General features: G+C 47.6%; 2 protein-coding genes across 7 annotated transcripts; one reads left to right on the plus strand and one right to left on the minus strand.

Annotated features, from left to right (window-relative positions):
* LOC8073872 (protein Brevis radix-like 2) lies at window positions 1-6,629 on the plus strand. Its single transcript, XM_002452649.2, has 7 exons — window positions 1-393; window positions 776-941; window positions 2,393-2,593; window positions 4,942-5,420; window positions 5,517-5,658; window positions 5,749-6,173; window positions 6,301-6,629. The coding sequence occupies exons 3-7, from the start codon at window positions 2,483-2,485 to the stop codon at window positions 6,377-6,379; spliced, it is 1,236 nt and encodes a 411-aa protein (XP_002452694.2). The 5' UTR covers window positions 1-393; window positions 776-941; window positions 2,393-2,482; the 3' UTR covers window positions 6,380-6,629.
* Window positions 6,702-13,391, minus strand: LOC8073873 (cyclin-dependent kinase F-4). 6 transcript variants are annotated; one of them, XM_021460491.1, is made up of 19 exons: window positions 12,882-13,391; window positions 11,661-11,917; window positions 11,418-11,579; window positions 11,211-11,312; window positions 11,033-11,111; window positions 10,867-10,935; window positions 10,703-10,792; window positions 10,486-10,624; window positions 9,940-10,042; window positions 9,795-9,847; window positions 9,621-9,687; window positions 9,223-9,331; window positions 8,477-8,542; window positions 8,319-8,387; window positions 8,168-8,225; window positions 7,966-8,082; window positions 7,767-7,877; window positions 7,392-7,550; window positions 6,702-6,895 (listed from the first exon to the last, which is right to left on the minus strand). In XM_021460491.1, exons 4-19 carry the CDS (start codon window positions 11,216-11,218, stop codon window positions 6,879-6,881), a joined length of 1,314 nt encoding a protein of 437 aa, XP_021316166.1. In that variant the 5' UTR covers window positions 11,219-11,312; window positions 11,418-11,579; window positions 11,661-11,917; window positions 12,882-13,391; the 3' UTR covers window positions 6,702-6,878. The 6 variants fall into 6 exon arrangements, with proteins under 6 accessions (XP_021316166.1, XP_021316163.1, XP_021316162.1 ...); XM_021460488.1 differs by lacking the exon at window positions 6,702-6,895 and having other exon boundaries at window positions 6,994-7,550; window positions 12,887-13,391; XM_021460487.1 differs by lacking the exon at window positions 6,702-6,895 and having other exon boundaries at window positions 6,994-7,550; window positions 11,661-11,914.

Genomic DNA, 14,507 nt, shown 5'->3' on the forward strand with positions numbered 1-14,507 from the left:
AGACGGCCGGGAGCGAATCCGGGCGCCCAGTCCCCGCACCTGCCTGGCTGCGAGGCTGCCTCCCCCCCCCCCCTCCACTCCTCCACCCTTCTCCGCCACCACCACCACCCTCCCCCGCTGCGCCAGCGCCGCGGCTGCTGAGGAAGAAAAAAACAAGGGGAAGAAATCTCCTCCCCCGTGCTGTTGCCGTTTGTTTGGCCTCGACCGCGGACCGCCGCTACCATCCAAAAGCGCGGGCAGCAGGCCGGTGTCGTCGCCCACGCCCCCAGCGGGATCTTGCTGCTCCACCGCCGCCCTGCTGGGATCCTCCATTCAACTCGCGCCTGCTCCAGATATTTGACCCGTCAGGCGGCGGCGGCAGGCAGCCAACCCAGGAGAAGAAGAGCTGGGAAGGTAATGGGGATCTTGTTCTTACATCATAGCATTGGGAGGCCTCGTTGGCTATGCTTCTCGCTACTCGTTCCTCGATATAGCAAATTTTTTTTTGGTGTGTGTGTGTGTCTTTATCTCTGCGCTGCTCCGTTTGCTGTGATATGATGGTGATCATCAAGATCTCCGACCCTTTCTTGGGTCCATGTCCATCCGGGGGGCCGCAGCAATCACCATTGTTTCCCGCTGTTGCCTTTTGCTCTGGCGTGGACACCCTTGCCCGGCAATGAGTACTCGCTCGCTCCTTTATCGACACAGGATTGCTTGTTAATCTGCGCACCACCTCACATGTAGCCGCCGCCGGCTTGTGCTTCATATAAATCGTTCTTCTTTTTATTTTTGGCAGGTGTTCTTCACTTGAGCTCATCTCATCGTCAGAGACTCAGAGGCAGGCAGGCCAGCAGTAAGCAGATTCCACTGTTGCTGCGGCGCAAGGAGCATTGTCGTGGGCGTGGCGTGTCTGGCCAATTCGCGTGGAGACGGAGGAATTGCCGATGGGCGTTTGCTGACCAGTAAGTTAACTGTGCCCAGCTTTGGCATCAACCACTGCCATTATTGGTTGCTTAACTGTAGTCACTTTTCCTTCCACGCAAATTACAAGTGATTAGTGCGGTTGTTAACCTCTGGGTACCATGTTTCTTGGGGAGATTTGGCTGATAATACAGAGAGCTGCAAATTGTGTTTTGCCAATAGTGGGCACCACTACCCAGCCACTGAACCATAAAAACAATGGATGTGGCCCCTGGCTGCGCCTGCCTAAAAGCGCCTGTTTATCCAGTCAGTATGTACATCCTTTGTTGTTTTTTTTTGCTCTGTTTAAGCAGTTTCTTCTCAATGAAAACAAAGGGCTTTGAAAGCGCAAGGACCCCACGTACTACCATAGTAGACTTAGTTGGCTCCAAGTGTTTGTCAACCTGGCTAGGTGATGCTGCCAGCCACTGTTAGCCATTTGTTGCTGTTCATTGCTTCCTGTTCTCCTCCGGCAGCTCTGGTCTTACTGTTGCATGCACTTCACTCGCTCTGGGGCTGGGCTCTGCTGGGCGCTGGACCTCTGGTTTGTGGTTTCAGATCGAGTGATACTACGCATGGTAAGAGATCTATCAGAAGTTCAGAACCTTCTTGTTCTTGGCCACGAGTGAAGTCGGCATCGTATTTGGAAGAGACACTCTACTCGTTCTCTCTAGCTCAAGAACCTCTACCGGTGCAGGAGTCCAGCACCAGCAGCCAGCTTTGCTGCCACGCCCGCCCACATCAATCAATCCGTCTATCCTTCTGCTTTGCCGTAGCTTCTCTGTGCCCGTAGTATAAAAAAGCGGCCTCGCCACGCCGCATTGACTTCGTCTCCTCGATGCATAGTGCCCCTACTCCCTAGCTCTTGAGCTAGCTAGGTCGAGCTCAGTGGAACAAGCATGCACTGCACCGCATGTCGTAGCTAGCTAGCTAGAGTCGACAGTGGCATGCCTGGCCGGCCTGCGACATGCATGGCATTGGCATGGAGCTCTGAGCTCTACGGCCCGGCGCGCGTGCACGCACACACGGGGCCGGCGCGGGCCGGGGCCGGTCGGGTCGGGTCGGGTCCGCTTGCGCACGCGTGGGCTCTAGCGTCACTGTTCGGCTGTTGCCGGCCGTGCAGCGGTGCAGGTTGTTGATGGCGAGTGGTTGCGAACCGCTGGCCGTGCGCGTGCATGCGTTGGAACGGAACGGACCACGGACACTACGGCGCCAGCGTCACGCTGGTCTGAAATTGATAGCCTGCCGCTTCGTTCCCCGGGCATGTCTAGGCGATGCATGTGCCCGTGTTCTTCGTCGCGTGCTTCCTTCTTGCCAGTTCTGGACTCTCTGCCTCGCTGCGTCATTGAAGCTTCTGTTGGATTTTGGTTCTGGCCTGACTTGTCTGAAAGATGTTTTAGGTATGCTTGTTGCTTGCTCCCGTCGCATGACTGATGGGTTTGCTCTGGTGCAGGCGCGCACGTACTGTTCCATTCCACTTCCACCGGCGGTCGAGGCGAGGACAGCGCTTGCCCTGCGGCGGGCGGCGGCAAAGTGTTTCGAAATGCTGGCGTGCATCGCCTGCTCGACCAAGGACGGCGGGGATCAGGACGGCGGCCCCCGCGCCGCCACGCCCCACGGGAGGGACGCCGGCAGCAAGTCACTCACATCCCAGGTAGAGTACTCTCACCCTACTCCATGCACGCTACCCCATACTACGTGGATCATGGATGTGACGGCGGCGGATACGGCTGCTGGGCGGACGAGGAATGAGACGCGCAGATGGATTTGTTGCGCCGCGCGGGCGCCCGCGGCCCGGGCTGTCGTCCTGCTCGGTCTCGGCCGTGGCCATTAGTACCATGCGACGCATTGATCCGTGGATTCAATGCGCTGCGCAGGTCATCGTCTCCCACATAATTTTCGTACGGCGTCCGCTGCTTCTTGTCCGGCTTCTAGCTGTCTCCACGCTGTTGACGCCCAAACAGAGGCCGAGACAGGGAGCGCTGCGGCCTTGTTTAGTTCAAAAAAATTTCGGATTTCGATACTGTATCACTTTCGTTTGTTTGTGACAAATATTATCTAATTATAGACTAACTAAGATCAAAATATTCGTCTCGTGATTTCCAGCTAAACTGTGTAATTAGTTTTTACTTTCGTATATATTTAATGCTTCATGCATGTGCCGCAAGATTCGATGTGACGGGGAATCTTGAAAACTTTTTGCTTTTTGGGGTGAACTAAACAAGGCCGCAGCTTTTCTCTGCGACACAAAATACTTTTACCCGTACTGCCAAGGTCGGCCGTGGCCGAAACAGGAAGTTGGCCCCTGTTTAGTTCACCTAAATTTTTTTAAGATTTTGTGTCACATCGAATTTTTTGAAATATAAATAAAAACAAAAACTAATTACATAATTTGTCTGTAAATCACGAGACGAATCTTTTAAGTCTAATTACTCCATGATTGGATTGGATAATGTTTGTCAAATAAAAATGAAAGTACTACAGTGTCAAAATCAAAAAAGTTTTTGGATCTAAGAGACTAGGACCGGAGCTTGTTTAGTTCTATCTAAAATAAAAAAAATAAAATTTTTATACACAGTTTAAATGTAGTTTGCAAGATAAATCTTTTCAGTCTATTTAGTATATGTTTGAACAATAATTGTCAGATATAAATAAAAGTGCTACAGTAATAAGATAAAAAAATGGATGTAAACAAAGCCTACAAGTCGTAGTACCTTTTTTTTCCTTAACTTAAAAAATCCATTCTCGTTTGAGTTGGAATTAGTACAGGGGTGAGTGTGACGGTGAAAAAACGTTTGAAAACGTCCGTTGGATATAAAGCTGGTCAAGCAAGGGTACATGAGTCGACGTGGTGAGGGCTGCTTTTTCCTTTGCATTTTATGGATCCCCACACCCCAAGGTTTTGGAGTTTGGACTCTGTGCGCAATGTGATGTTGTGATTTGATTTTGTCACTTTTGTTCCCCTCCATTCCGCCACTTTTTTTTTGCGGCACTTGCTAGATGCTGCTGTCCTCTAGCTCCAACTCCAAGCAACTCTCCTTTTTCTTTGTTCTGCTGCCAAAGATGCGATCGTCTCGTTGTGGAAGCTGGAAAGACATTCTTTGGTTGATTTAACCTTGGGCTTTACTACTCTCTCGTCAAAGAATGTTTCATATCTGGTCCTTACCAGTCTCACACCAAAAGAAAGAAAAAAAAATGTTTGCAGCCACACGTTGTGTGGTCCTGGACATGGGCTGGCTTGGGGTTGGGGGGCCTAGGCCCAGGCTGGGCCTGTCGTAGCTGCCTGTTGCATCCTCATGCTCATGACACCAACAAGTCACAACAAGGCTGATGAAATGCATCACTAGGACTCGAGTATCCTTGTGTTGGCTCCCCCCGCATGCTTTTGTGCCTTTGCTGTGCTTTATGTCAAGGTACAAATGTGTCCGCGCACAGCACACACCAACACATGCACTCGTAGTAGATCGTCCCCTCTGGGTGTTATTATGCGCAGCACCACTAACTGCTTTGTTGGTGCTTTGTACGTACCTTGCTTCAGACGAAAGATGTGCTGGGTTAGCGGGGTGTGCGCTTTTGTGTTCTGTAGCCTTCGCCTAAGCCATCTCATCTAATCTAACCCCTAAAGCCTCAAGTGCCTTGTGTCTGCTACTGCTAATCTTAGGCACTAGTAACCAGAGTGGAATCCATCATTAACCATCTGGTGTTATCATTGACGCTTTACTTAAAGACTGAATTCTCGCTTACGCTTGATTGTCTGTCGAGGTGTGGTGCTCTTGTATGCTGTTTGGAAAGAAATGTGCCTACGGCCTATGCTTCTAATTAAACAAAGTCATCTTACTGTTGCAAGATTTTTAACTGAACAGTGTATGTTGTTAATTAAGAACGTAATCTAAAAAAAATAGAAGCGAACTAATTCGTGCCAAAAAAAATCATGGGCCATGTCATGAATTCTGCACCTGCGATCATCTGACAAAAGGAAGCCTTCTGCAAATGTGCTTTCAGCTCAAGGACATGGTGCTCAAGTTCTCCGGCTCCGGCAGGCAGTACAAGGCCGCGACGAGCCCGTCGTTCAGGGGCAACCGCTTCCACCGTAACAGCCGCCTTGCCGCGTACCCGGGCGTCATCGACGACTCGGGCTTCACGTCGGACGGCGCCGCCGAGGGCTACAGTAGTTACATGAGGACGAGGACGGACGCGACCGCCGCGAGAACCATGCCTGCCCCTCCGCCGTGGGACGCGGCCACCAAGGTCGCCCGTGGCTTCCCGCAGCAGCACGTCAGGAGCCCGAGCGCGAGCTGGATTCCGAGCATCGGGGAGGAGGAGGCGGAGGAAGAGGAAGAGGAGGAGGACGACGAGGTTGTCGTCCTGGAAGAGGATCGCGTGCCGAGGGAGTGGACGGCCCAGGTGGAGCCCGGCGTGCAGATCACCTTCGTCTCCATCCCGGGCGGCGCCGGCAACGACCTAAAACGAATCCGCTTCAGGTGCCCCCTCTCACGAACTAGCTTTGCGCGCCATTGCTTGATCAAGTTTTCAAGTGCGTGATCAGCTAACGGAGCATCGAACGTGTGCGTGTGCAGCCGCGACATTTTCAACAAGTGGGAGGCGCAGCGGTGGTGGGGGGAGAACTACGACCGCGTGGTGGAGCTCTACAACGTGCAGACGTTCAGCCGGCAGCAGGGCATCTCGACGCCGACGTCCTCCATCGACGACGCCACGCAGGTCCGGCCGCCGTCTCGACCGGGCGCACGTACGTTTTTGGGTGCTGTCGTCGTGGATCAGACCACACTAACTGAAACCGTTGGCATGCAGAGAGACTCGTCGTTCTACTCCCGCGCAGGCTCGACGAGGGAGAGCCCGGTGATCCTGCCGCCGACGACAGCGGTGGGCAGGGAGCAGCCGATCGTCCGCGCCACTTCGTGCAGGGCCATGGCGGCGGCAGCTTCTTCCACGGCCCGTGCCGCGTGCAACCCGTCGTCCAGTGCCGTGCCGGACCCGTCGGACCACGTGTGGGCGCACCACTTCAACCTGCTCAACTCCGCGCCGGCGCCGGGTGCTCCGCCGCACCTGGACCCGTCGCGCGCTACCACGTCGTCCCTGGACGAGGCGTCCGTGTCCGTGAGCAACGCGAGCGACCTGGAGGCCACGGAGTGGGTGGAGCAGGACGAGCCCGGCGTGTCCATCACCATCCGCGAGTTCGGCGACGGCACCCGCGAGCTCCGCCGCGTCCGCTTCAGGCAAGTCGACGGCCACACTAGCTAACTCAATCTACCGATGCAATTAAGATTCATCATCGGACATCTAATCATGCTGGAAGTAATCGTGTCATGCTAATGGGGTGTGTTCTTTGTGGCGTTGCTGCAGCCGGGAGAGGTTCGGCGAGGACAGGGCCAAGGTGTGGTGGGAGCAGAACAGAGACCGAATACACGCGCAGTACCTGTGACGTCTGGATGTGCAGTGCGTGCCGCCTTGGATGGAAGCCAAGCCACCAATCCATGGACAATACTAGAGTACTGTAGGGCTGAGTGATACTACTATCTGCTAGTGCTAGTTTTTACAGGGTGAACAGAGGTTGAAAGAGGTCCACGGAATGGAGCCTGTGTAAAACATGTTTGCTACTACTGATCAGGGTTTGTGTGTTGATGACCAATGTAATTTTTTTCCTTGGTGATACTATTGTGTTGATCTCATCAGAGTAACTACTGTGCTCACATTTTCTAAGCGCGGGCACAGAGCAGATTATCCACAAGGGACACCCAGCAAGCTGTCCCTGGTAATATATAACTTTGCCCATGTTGGAGATAATTCACTCTGCAATGAAAAAAGAAAGCAAGACAAAAATTCTCTCCAAGCTCGCGTTTTTGACAGGTCGTGTACGATGAGGACGAGTTTGCCATCGTTACATGACGTACTCCTACGTCAATTGACGCTTTACTGCGTCCTCACTTGGGCGCTGTACCTGTACATTCAAACCAAATGTGAAATGTCCATCCCTTGTTGGGCTCAATGATTTACAGGCTATTAATGTAAATATAGACGGACAGCTTGTGACAAAGATTGGTGCAAGACAAACCAAATCAAATTAATAGCACAATCATGTTTATTAAAACATTGGGGGGGCAAGCTTGATGCAGGCAACAAGCAGATCAACAACGGCCCGGAAGAGGGGAAGGCTTGATGCAGGCTCTAGCACTTCACAAAGGATTTGCAAACCCATTCTAAGATGTCTCGACGCAGCAAAACTGTGGCGATGGCAAATCCACACAACCGTAAACAGGCAAACACTCAGGCTGAGCTATCCTCTTGGGCACACTGGTTTCTGCGCACTATACACTATTCCCCTCCTGCAGCTGATCGAATTTTCACTCTACATATCCTCATTTAGCTGACCAATTTTCTTGTCAGCCTCTTTGCTGGAGGGATATCGTCAGACTTCCCAAGAAAGTCCGACTTACCATGTCCGGCCTTCAGCACCGGGGCAGCAGGCTTCACAGTGCTTCGTGTTCTCGAGGTCACAGACATCTGGGATAGTTTCTCTGTAATTGATGAGACCTTTTGGATTGTTCCTCGACCAGTTTCAGGCAAGCTGCGTGAATGCCTAAGTACAGGATTCCCTGCAATTCCAAGAAAAGAAGTTTCTAAAAATCAGAACCCAAATTTCATGCAAGGAGTTGGGCAATGCAACCCTATGAAGTGTTTAGTTCCAAAAACTTTTTGGTTTTGTGTACTGTAGCACTTTCGTTTTAATTTGGCAATTATTGTCCAATCATAGAATAACTAGGCTCAAAAGATTCATCTCATGATTATTATCCAATCATAGACTAACTTGCCTGGGCTATTCCGAGCTGGTACCCGATTTGTAGTTAGTTTATTGCTATTCTCGGTTGGTTTTGTACTCTTATGTGATGACTGCCGATCCAAGTGAAGTTTTCGTTGGACACCTGTAATGTTGGTAACAAAATAGACAATCAAACTAAATCCTGTAAATCTTGCTTGCTCCAGCCCAATTAAAACATATAAGAAACATACCAGTCTTAGATAAACTGTTTAATTTTGCGGATGCATTGCTATGAGACTTCAACGTTGATAGAGTTCCAGTTGAGAATCTTCTAGCGACACTGTTCTCTGAAATTCCTTTTGCTCCAACTACAACAAATGAACCAAACACATGTAAAACAATAATATCCTAAATGAATTAGGTGCAAAGCAAAATACTAGTCTGTTAACTAACCACATGGAGGTGTTTTAGGAGCTTTTGGACGGACAGGAAGTGGAACAGATGTACAACCCTAAAAGTTGGCAACCGGAAAACTGATTATAGTCCTGAGGAGACAAGTAACTGAACCTTGTCAATAAAAATAGAGTGGAAAGAATACTATTACCTGAAAGAAGGCATGCTGGAGGACCTCTGTGGCCTTTGGTCTCTTGCTAGGATCCCATGAGCATAGTGACTGCAAGACATGCACAAATTTAAATTATTAAGTAATGCAATGATTGATTGATATATCATCTAAGACAATACTATAACTGAAGAACTTACTGAGATGAGGTCAATTGCCTCGCTACTAGCTGTTGTCATCACCTCGGACAGTTGACTGCCTTTGATCTGCATGGATAGAATACACACTCAACATTAGATCAAACATTAACCAGTCATTCAACATGTATTCACATTCACAATGAGGGGGCAAAAGGTAGCACAATCCATCCTTATCAGTGGAGTCCAACTATGGTAACCAAGAAAGAGAATGGCATAAACAGAAACACTTCTGGTATCTGATGGGGATTTTGGCAACAAGTACAAGAGTAATAGGATTTGAATGGACTGTAGCAGAATGGATGAAGACTCAAGAAAAACTTAGCACAAACAGATTCTAACAATTTAGGACGAATTAAATGACGTGTGTAGTGTACTGTTTCATTTGTTGCGACAAACAAGTTCCTAAAAGAAAGTATCAAGAAAATCATGATGATACTCCCTCCAGTGAAGAAAAAACATTGTCTTGGACACTGAGAGTGTCTTAAACATAATCTTAATCACTTATTGAAAAATAATTTTAAACCTAACAAAAACTAAAATGTTCAGGAAATACTTGTTGTTGAAAGAACTACAACTAATTTGACATAACACCAACAGAACAACTGGGAACTGGGGCATGTTGTAGTTTTCTGGTATTTAATCTACTTTTATTAGATCCAAATACACTGGCTGCATAATTCTAGGTTAACACATGTTTCTTTTAAAAACTTTGAGGCTCCAAAGAGAAGAAACTAGTGAATATTGACCTGTGGGAACTGATACTTCATTGCTTCTGCAAGAGACAATCCTTGAGGCCAAGATTGTTCATCTGGACTACCGATAACATTGCATATCTTGTGAATCTCATCCGCTTCACTAAATAGTGAAACAAGAAAACGAGTAAGAGAATAGCCATGATGAGACAAAACAAGAAAATAGAGATTCTTAATTATTTAATTGAAATGAGGGGTCTGCAACAAATCTACTTTTCTGGAGAGATAAAGAACCAAAATAAACTAAATTTTGGAACCAAGAGTGTTCAAGGTTGGACATTTAATTTGATTTATGTCAAACATTAAGGTGACCAACAAGAAAGCAGCAAACAAATTGAGCAACAGATTTGTGAGAGGCAACCTTTAGCAGCATACACAGACAACCATATTACCTGGTTCCAGGAAAGAGAGGATGGAGTGTCAACAGCTCAGCCATTATGGCACCCATTGCCCACATATCTATGAGATGGCAAGGTGAAGAAATGTCAGATTACGAGTTGAGTTGGTCCATCCATAAATAGACAAACAATAAGCAAATAGTAAGTTTTAATTTTTATTTTTCATACCAACTGCAGAATCATAAGCAGATGACTGGAGCAAGACTTCTGGTGCCCGATACCTAAGGAATTCAAACATAGGGAATAACAAAAGATAAGACAAGACTGATTCCTTTTAATTTGGTGTCTAGTTTGAAGAGAGGACAGTGCTAACCAGCGAGTTGAGACATATTCTGTATATGGTGGCAATGATGAGACTTCCCTTGCAAGACCAAAGTCTGCTAGCTTTATGACATCTTTGCTAACCAACAGATTCTCTGCACAACCAAGGCATTATCAGTGCAATACGGCGTACACATAAGTAAAACTGAGCTGCTGATTCAGATGCAATCATGTCATATGCTCCCTCTAGTGCAAGGAATTATCATTTATGGGTTGCATGTGGTCAAAATATCTTAATATCAACCACGAATTAACATTTTTGCACAAGATTAATCATTTAAAAATGGTATGTGTATATTTTTTTCAAAAGTAGTTCGTATCATGGTATGTTTATGAACATCATGTGATGTTGTGCTTATCTCACAATGTGGGAGGATATGTGCAAGGAATACGTGAGTTTGCTAGACTACCTATATTGCAAAATCATATAGACTGTTAGTCAAAGCTGTGTTTTCGTAATCATTTGATGACTAAAGTAACCATTTTTTATATGATATGGCAACATCTCAACTGATTGTTGACAACACTGAGAACCTACCAGGTTTGAGGTCACGATGAAAGTAGCCCCTCTGGTGCATGTAAGCAAGAGCCTGAAAAATCTGAAAGCACCAGTTGCGGACTTCAGACTCCGAGAAAGGCTTGACCCTATCTTTCATAAGTTGGTAGAGGTTACACTCCTAGAAAAACAAGGGTTCAGATTCAACAAGAGCACAATAATGGCACAGTAGAATATTTGCTATACATAACATCTTTACCATGTATTCCATTATGAAGTATAATATATCATTTTCCCTGACAACCTCTTTGAGCTTCACAATGTTAGGATGATTCATGCGACGCAAAGACTTCAATAAAAAAAAATGTCAGCTTAAAGAACATAGCAGGGAATGATAAAAGGAACATCACTGATCTAAAATACCTTTACTTCACGCAAACTCATACATTCCTCAAAAGAATAATACTTTTTCTTCATTTTCTTAACAGCAACCTACATTAAAGCATCGGCAAATTCTCATGTTATTATCATTTGATTCAGAGTTCACAGTAAAAATGTTTACAGAGAAGTTCTATCTTCGGATACATACAACTTCACCATTCTGTTTATTTATAGCACGCCATACACTCCCGAAAGTCCCATCGCCAACTTCCTTAATCAACTTGAATCTGCGAAGACATGTTGTAAGACAAAAATAACCTAAAATAGAGAATCTGTAGAACTAAGAATAAAAGCAACCTAAAATAGCCAGTCAATATAAAAGTTACCTATCCATTGTTGTGGTATCCTACAGAATAACCGAGTCCAGAGAAATATGAACAGCCAACACAGGCAAATGTTTGCCAAGTTCTAGCTGATCAATCTCTTGCCTGCAATTAGCAAATAGGATATGGTCTGCAATTAATTGACAGTCTCAGAGCAGAGAAAAAAGATGATCGTAAGGCTGATATGGTTTGAAAAAAATAAACAACTACCTCAGTATGTAGGATTCTGTTCCACTACAAGCCCACTGCAACCATAGCATGAAGTTGCAAAGGGTAGCAAGGATGAGCCTTGACCTCAGATAGAACACAAAAGACAAAACAACTAACTAGGGCAGCAACAGATGTCGGCTGAACACAGCGAAGATATTAACCCTGTAAAAAGAGAAAATAAGAAATGAAAATCATGCAAATACAATAAAACAAAACAAAGGAAGAACAAGGTGGTGGAGTTACATGTAGATGTCTGGCATAGACTGAAATATAGTAACTTCAGGAAAATATCACATCAGCCTGCTTGTTGATGAGCATAGAGAAGCATATAGCAGCTATGTGTAGTTCACCAGAGAGGAGAGATGGGTGTTCCCACGAGCTAAGACACACCAATCAAGAGTTTCTTTTGAAAAGAACTGCTTGCATTGAAGGAGATATGCCCGACAGGTCACTTTTTCCATGTCTCAGATGAACACCTCAAGCTCCCAAATTCACTGCTGCTGCAATCCAATCGGCAGTTTGAGTCAGAAAGCACACAATAAGCAAAAGGGACTCAAAGGCGCTAAAAAAACTTGACAACATTTACAGCAACAGAGCATGTCAAATTGTTGCAAAAATAAATTAACCTTAGGATCTTAGCACACCCAAATATACCAGAATACATAAAAATAAAAGGCACCGTTGGAATTTCTAATAAAGTTGGGCTACCTTTCCCGTGAGTGATAATGAAATTGTTCCTGCCGTGCATTGCTAACAAATCTATTGCTGAAATGGTGACAATCTCTATCATCAATGCCCTTGGGAAAACCAATGCAATTGCATTTGCAGCTAAATTCAAGATGAACTAGAGTATTGTCAATGTAGAGCATCAGCACCACGCAACAGAGATACATCCAAGCTGCTTTTCTATGGGTTGCAATAACAATTTCATGAAAATCATGATATACTCCAAACAAAAACATAGACAATGGTCTATTAGGCAATTCGGGGCAACAATAACTATCTTGCAAAGACAAACAAGCACAAACAGCCACCCCCAACCCCCAAACAAGAAAATGGTAGCGTTAGAGTAAACAACCTGCATTGGCCCTCAATCGCAATTTACACCTTCACGGCAACAAAAAAAAACACAAAAATTTATCGTCCAAACTGAGACAAGAAAAAAAAAAGAGGACACTTTTACCATCTCAGATGAGGGGGAGAAAAGGACCTTTTCCCAACATAATACAAATCAAGCCAATGAAACAGATCCAAAAGACCGTACCACAAAACACAGCATCGCGCAAGAGGCATTACAGCGCACCAACTCGCCGCCCAGATCCGGCGTCCGGTGCACAGATCCAGGGCCAAATCCCGCCCAGCAAGCAAAAACAGAGAGAGAGAGAGGCCAGCAAGCCTCCGCAGAGACAGGGCGCACAGAAAAGCGCGAGGCGCGTAGAGGCGACACAGGAATCGATTCCATACCTTACCCTGCGGGCGAGGACAGATCATAGGGTGGTGTCGTCGCCTCCCCACGTGGTTGCCGCGTGCCCTGCCTCCCTGCTCCCGCAGGCAGCCCGCGCGGACCCGGGGGGAAGGAAGCGAGCCGCACCGGCACCGGCGGCGGCGGCGGCGGCGGCTGGCGGCGTGTGTGGGACGGGAAGGAAGAAGGGGGCAGCGGCGGGCCTTCCGGATTCTACCCGCGTCGCGCTCCGTTACTTTTTATAACCATGGCAAGGCCACCGCAGCACAGCACAGCACCGCCTCCTCCTCCTCTCGCGTCGCCTCTCGCGCTCCGCCCCCGCCTTTGGCCTTGCCTGCCTGTCTGTCTGCCGCTCGCGGCGTCTCCCCTTTTTTTGCCCGCTTTTTAACCGCTCCCCCCTGCTCGTTTTTTTGGGCTCGCCCCGCCGGACGCCAAAGCGCTCGCCTTTCACCCTCCCTCTACTGGCAACTTGGCATCAGGGCGATTGCTCGGGAAGAGGAGTTGGCATCGATGCCGGCTAGCATTAAGATCGCGCGCGGCCCTAATGCATTGTTAATGACGATTTGGAGCGAGATGATGGGCCACTTATCGCCGTGTGGACTTTTCCAGCACGATGGCGACGCCTCTGTTAGCTAGTGAATATACCTACCAACTGCGGCGATGCGTCATATGCAAAACTGTATCTGCTCTGCTCGACCTCGATTTCTATCATAGATTGAGTGATAAAGAACTCCGGTGAATGGTGGTAATGTCTCGTTCCGATGAACTTTGTTCAAACATGAATACTCAGAGCTAGCTGCAGTTCATTCCAAAATCTCTCGTCCAAGACTGTAACCACGGAATGATCACGGGTATCCCATTATCGATACTTTCTTTACGGTCTTACCGGTATTTCCACTTGGATCATTCCATCGGTCCAGCGTCGGATGGTGACGGACCTCGATGGTCCTAGCCGACCAACCTAGCTACCTGCTGCCGGTTAGGTTTGGCGCTCGCAGCTGCTAGGCACCGCACAGAGATGATCCGGGCATCCATCCGGGTGCTCACGGCGAGCCACAAGCCCCACCGCACCACACCACAGCACTGCACTGCACCAAGCCACCAAGTGCCGTGCCCGCAGCATCTCTACATTCCGTGCCATCGACAGCACGCAGTACGGTCCCCGCTGCTTGGCGGAAGTGTATAATGGCGGTGGATTGGTCCCGACGCAAGCAAGCTGACACGGATCCCTGCTCCCGGTTGGTAGCCCGTCGCCCTTGCTGGCTCGGTGAGGCTAATCCATCCTGATACACAAGCCTGCTCTGCTCCAACGGACAAGTCGGTCCGATTAATTGTAGAAGAATTTCAGGTATACTCCTATATAGAAACTGTTTCTGCCATTATTGGGGGAGTTAAGTTTAGTTCTCTATTCTCTCTCTGCAGATTTTTTGTGTTCTAGTGGAAGAACAGGTAGCACAATGATTTTGCTTGATCATGTGGGTTGGGTGCCTACCTTAATTGGTGATGAAATGATTTCCCGATTGCTAGCCTGACTTGACAAAAAAAAAATGCTCAACTACTCCTAAAAACTGATTCATGAGCCTGCAAGTCCAAACGCTCTACTGGGTATGTTTAGCTAGTGAAATTTT

This window comes from Sorghum bicolor, chromosome 4 (assembly GCF_000003195.3).
Source record: "Sorghum bicolor cultivar BTx623 chromosome 4, Sorghum_bicolor_NCBIv3, whole genome shotgun sequence".
In the NCBI taxonomy this organism is placed as follows: domain Eukaryota; kingdom Viridiplantae; phylum Streptophyta; class Magnoliopsida; order Poales; family Poaceae; genus Sorghum; species Sorghum bicolor.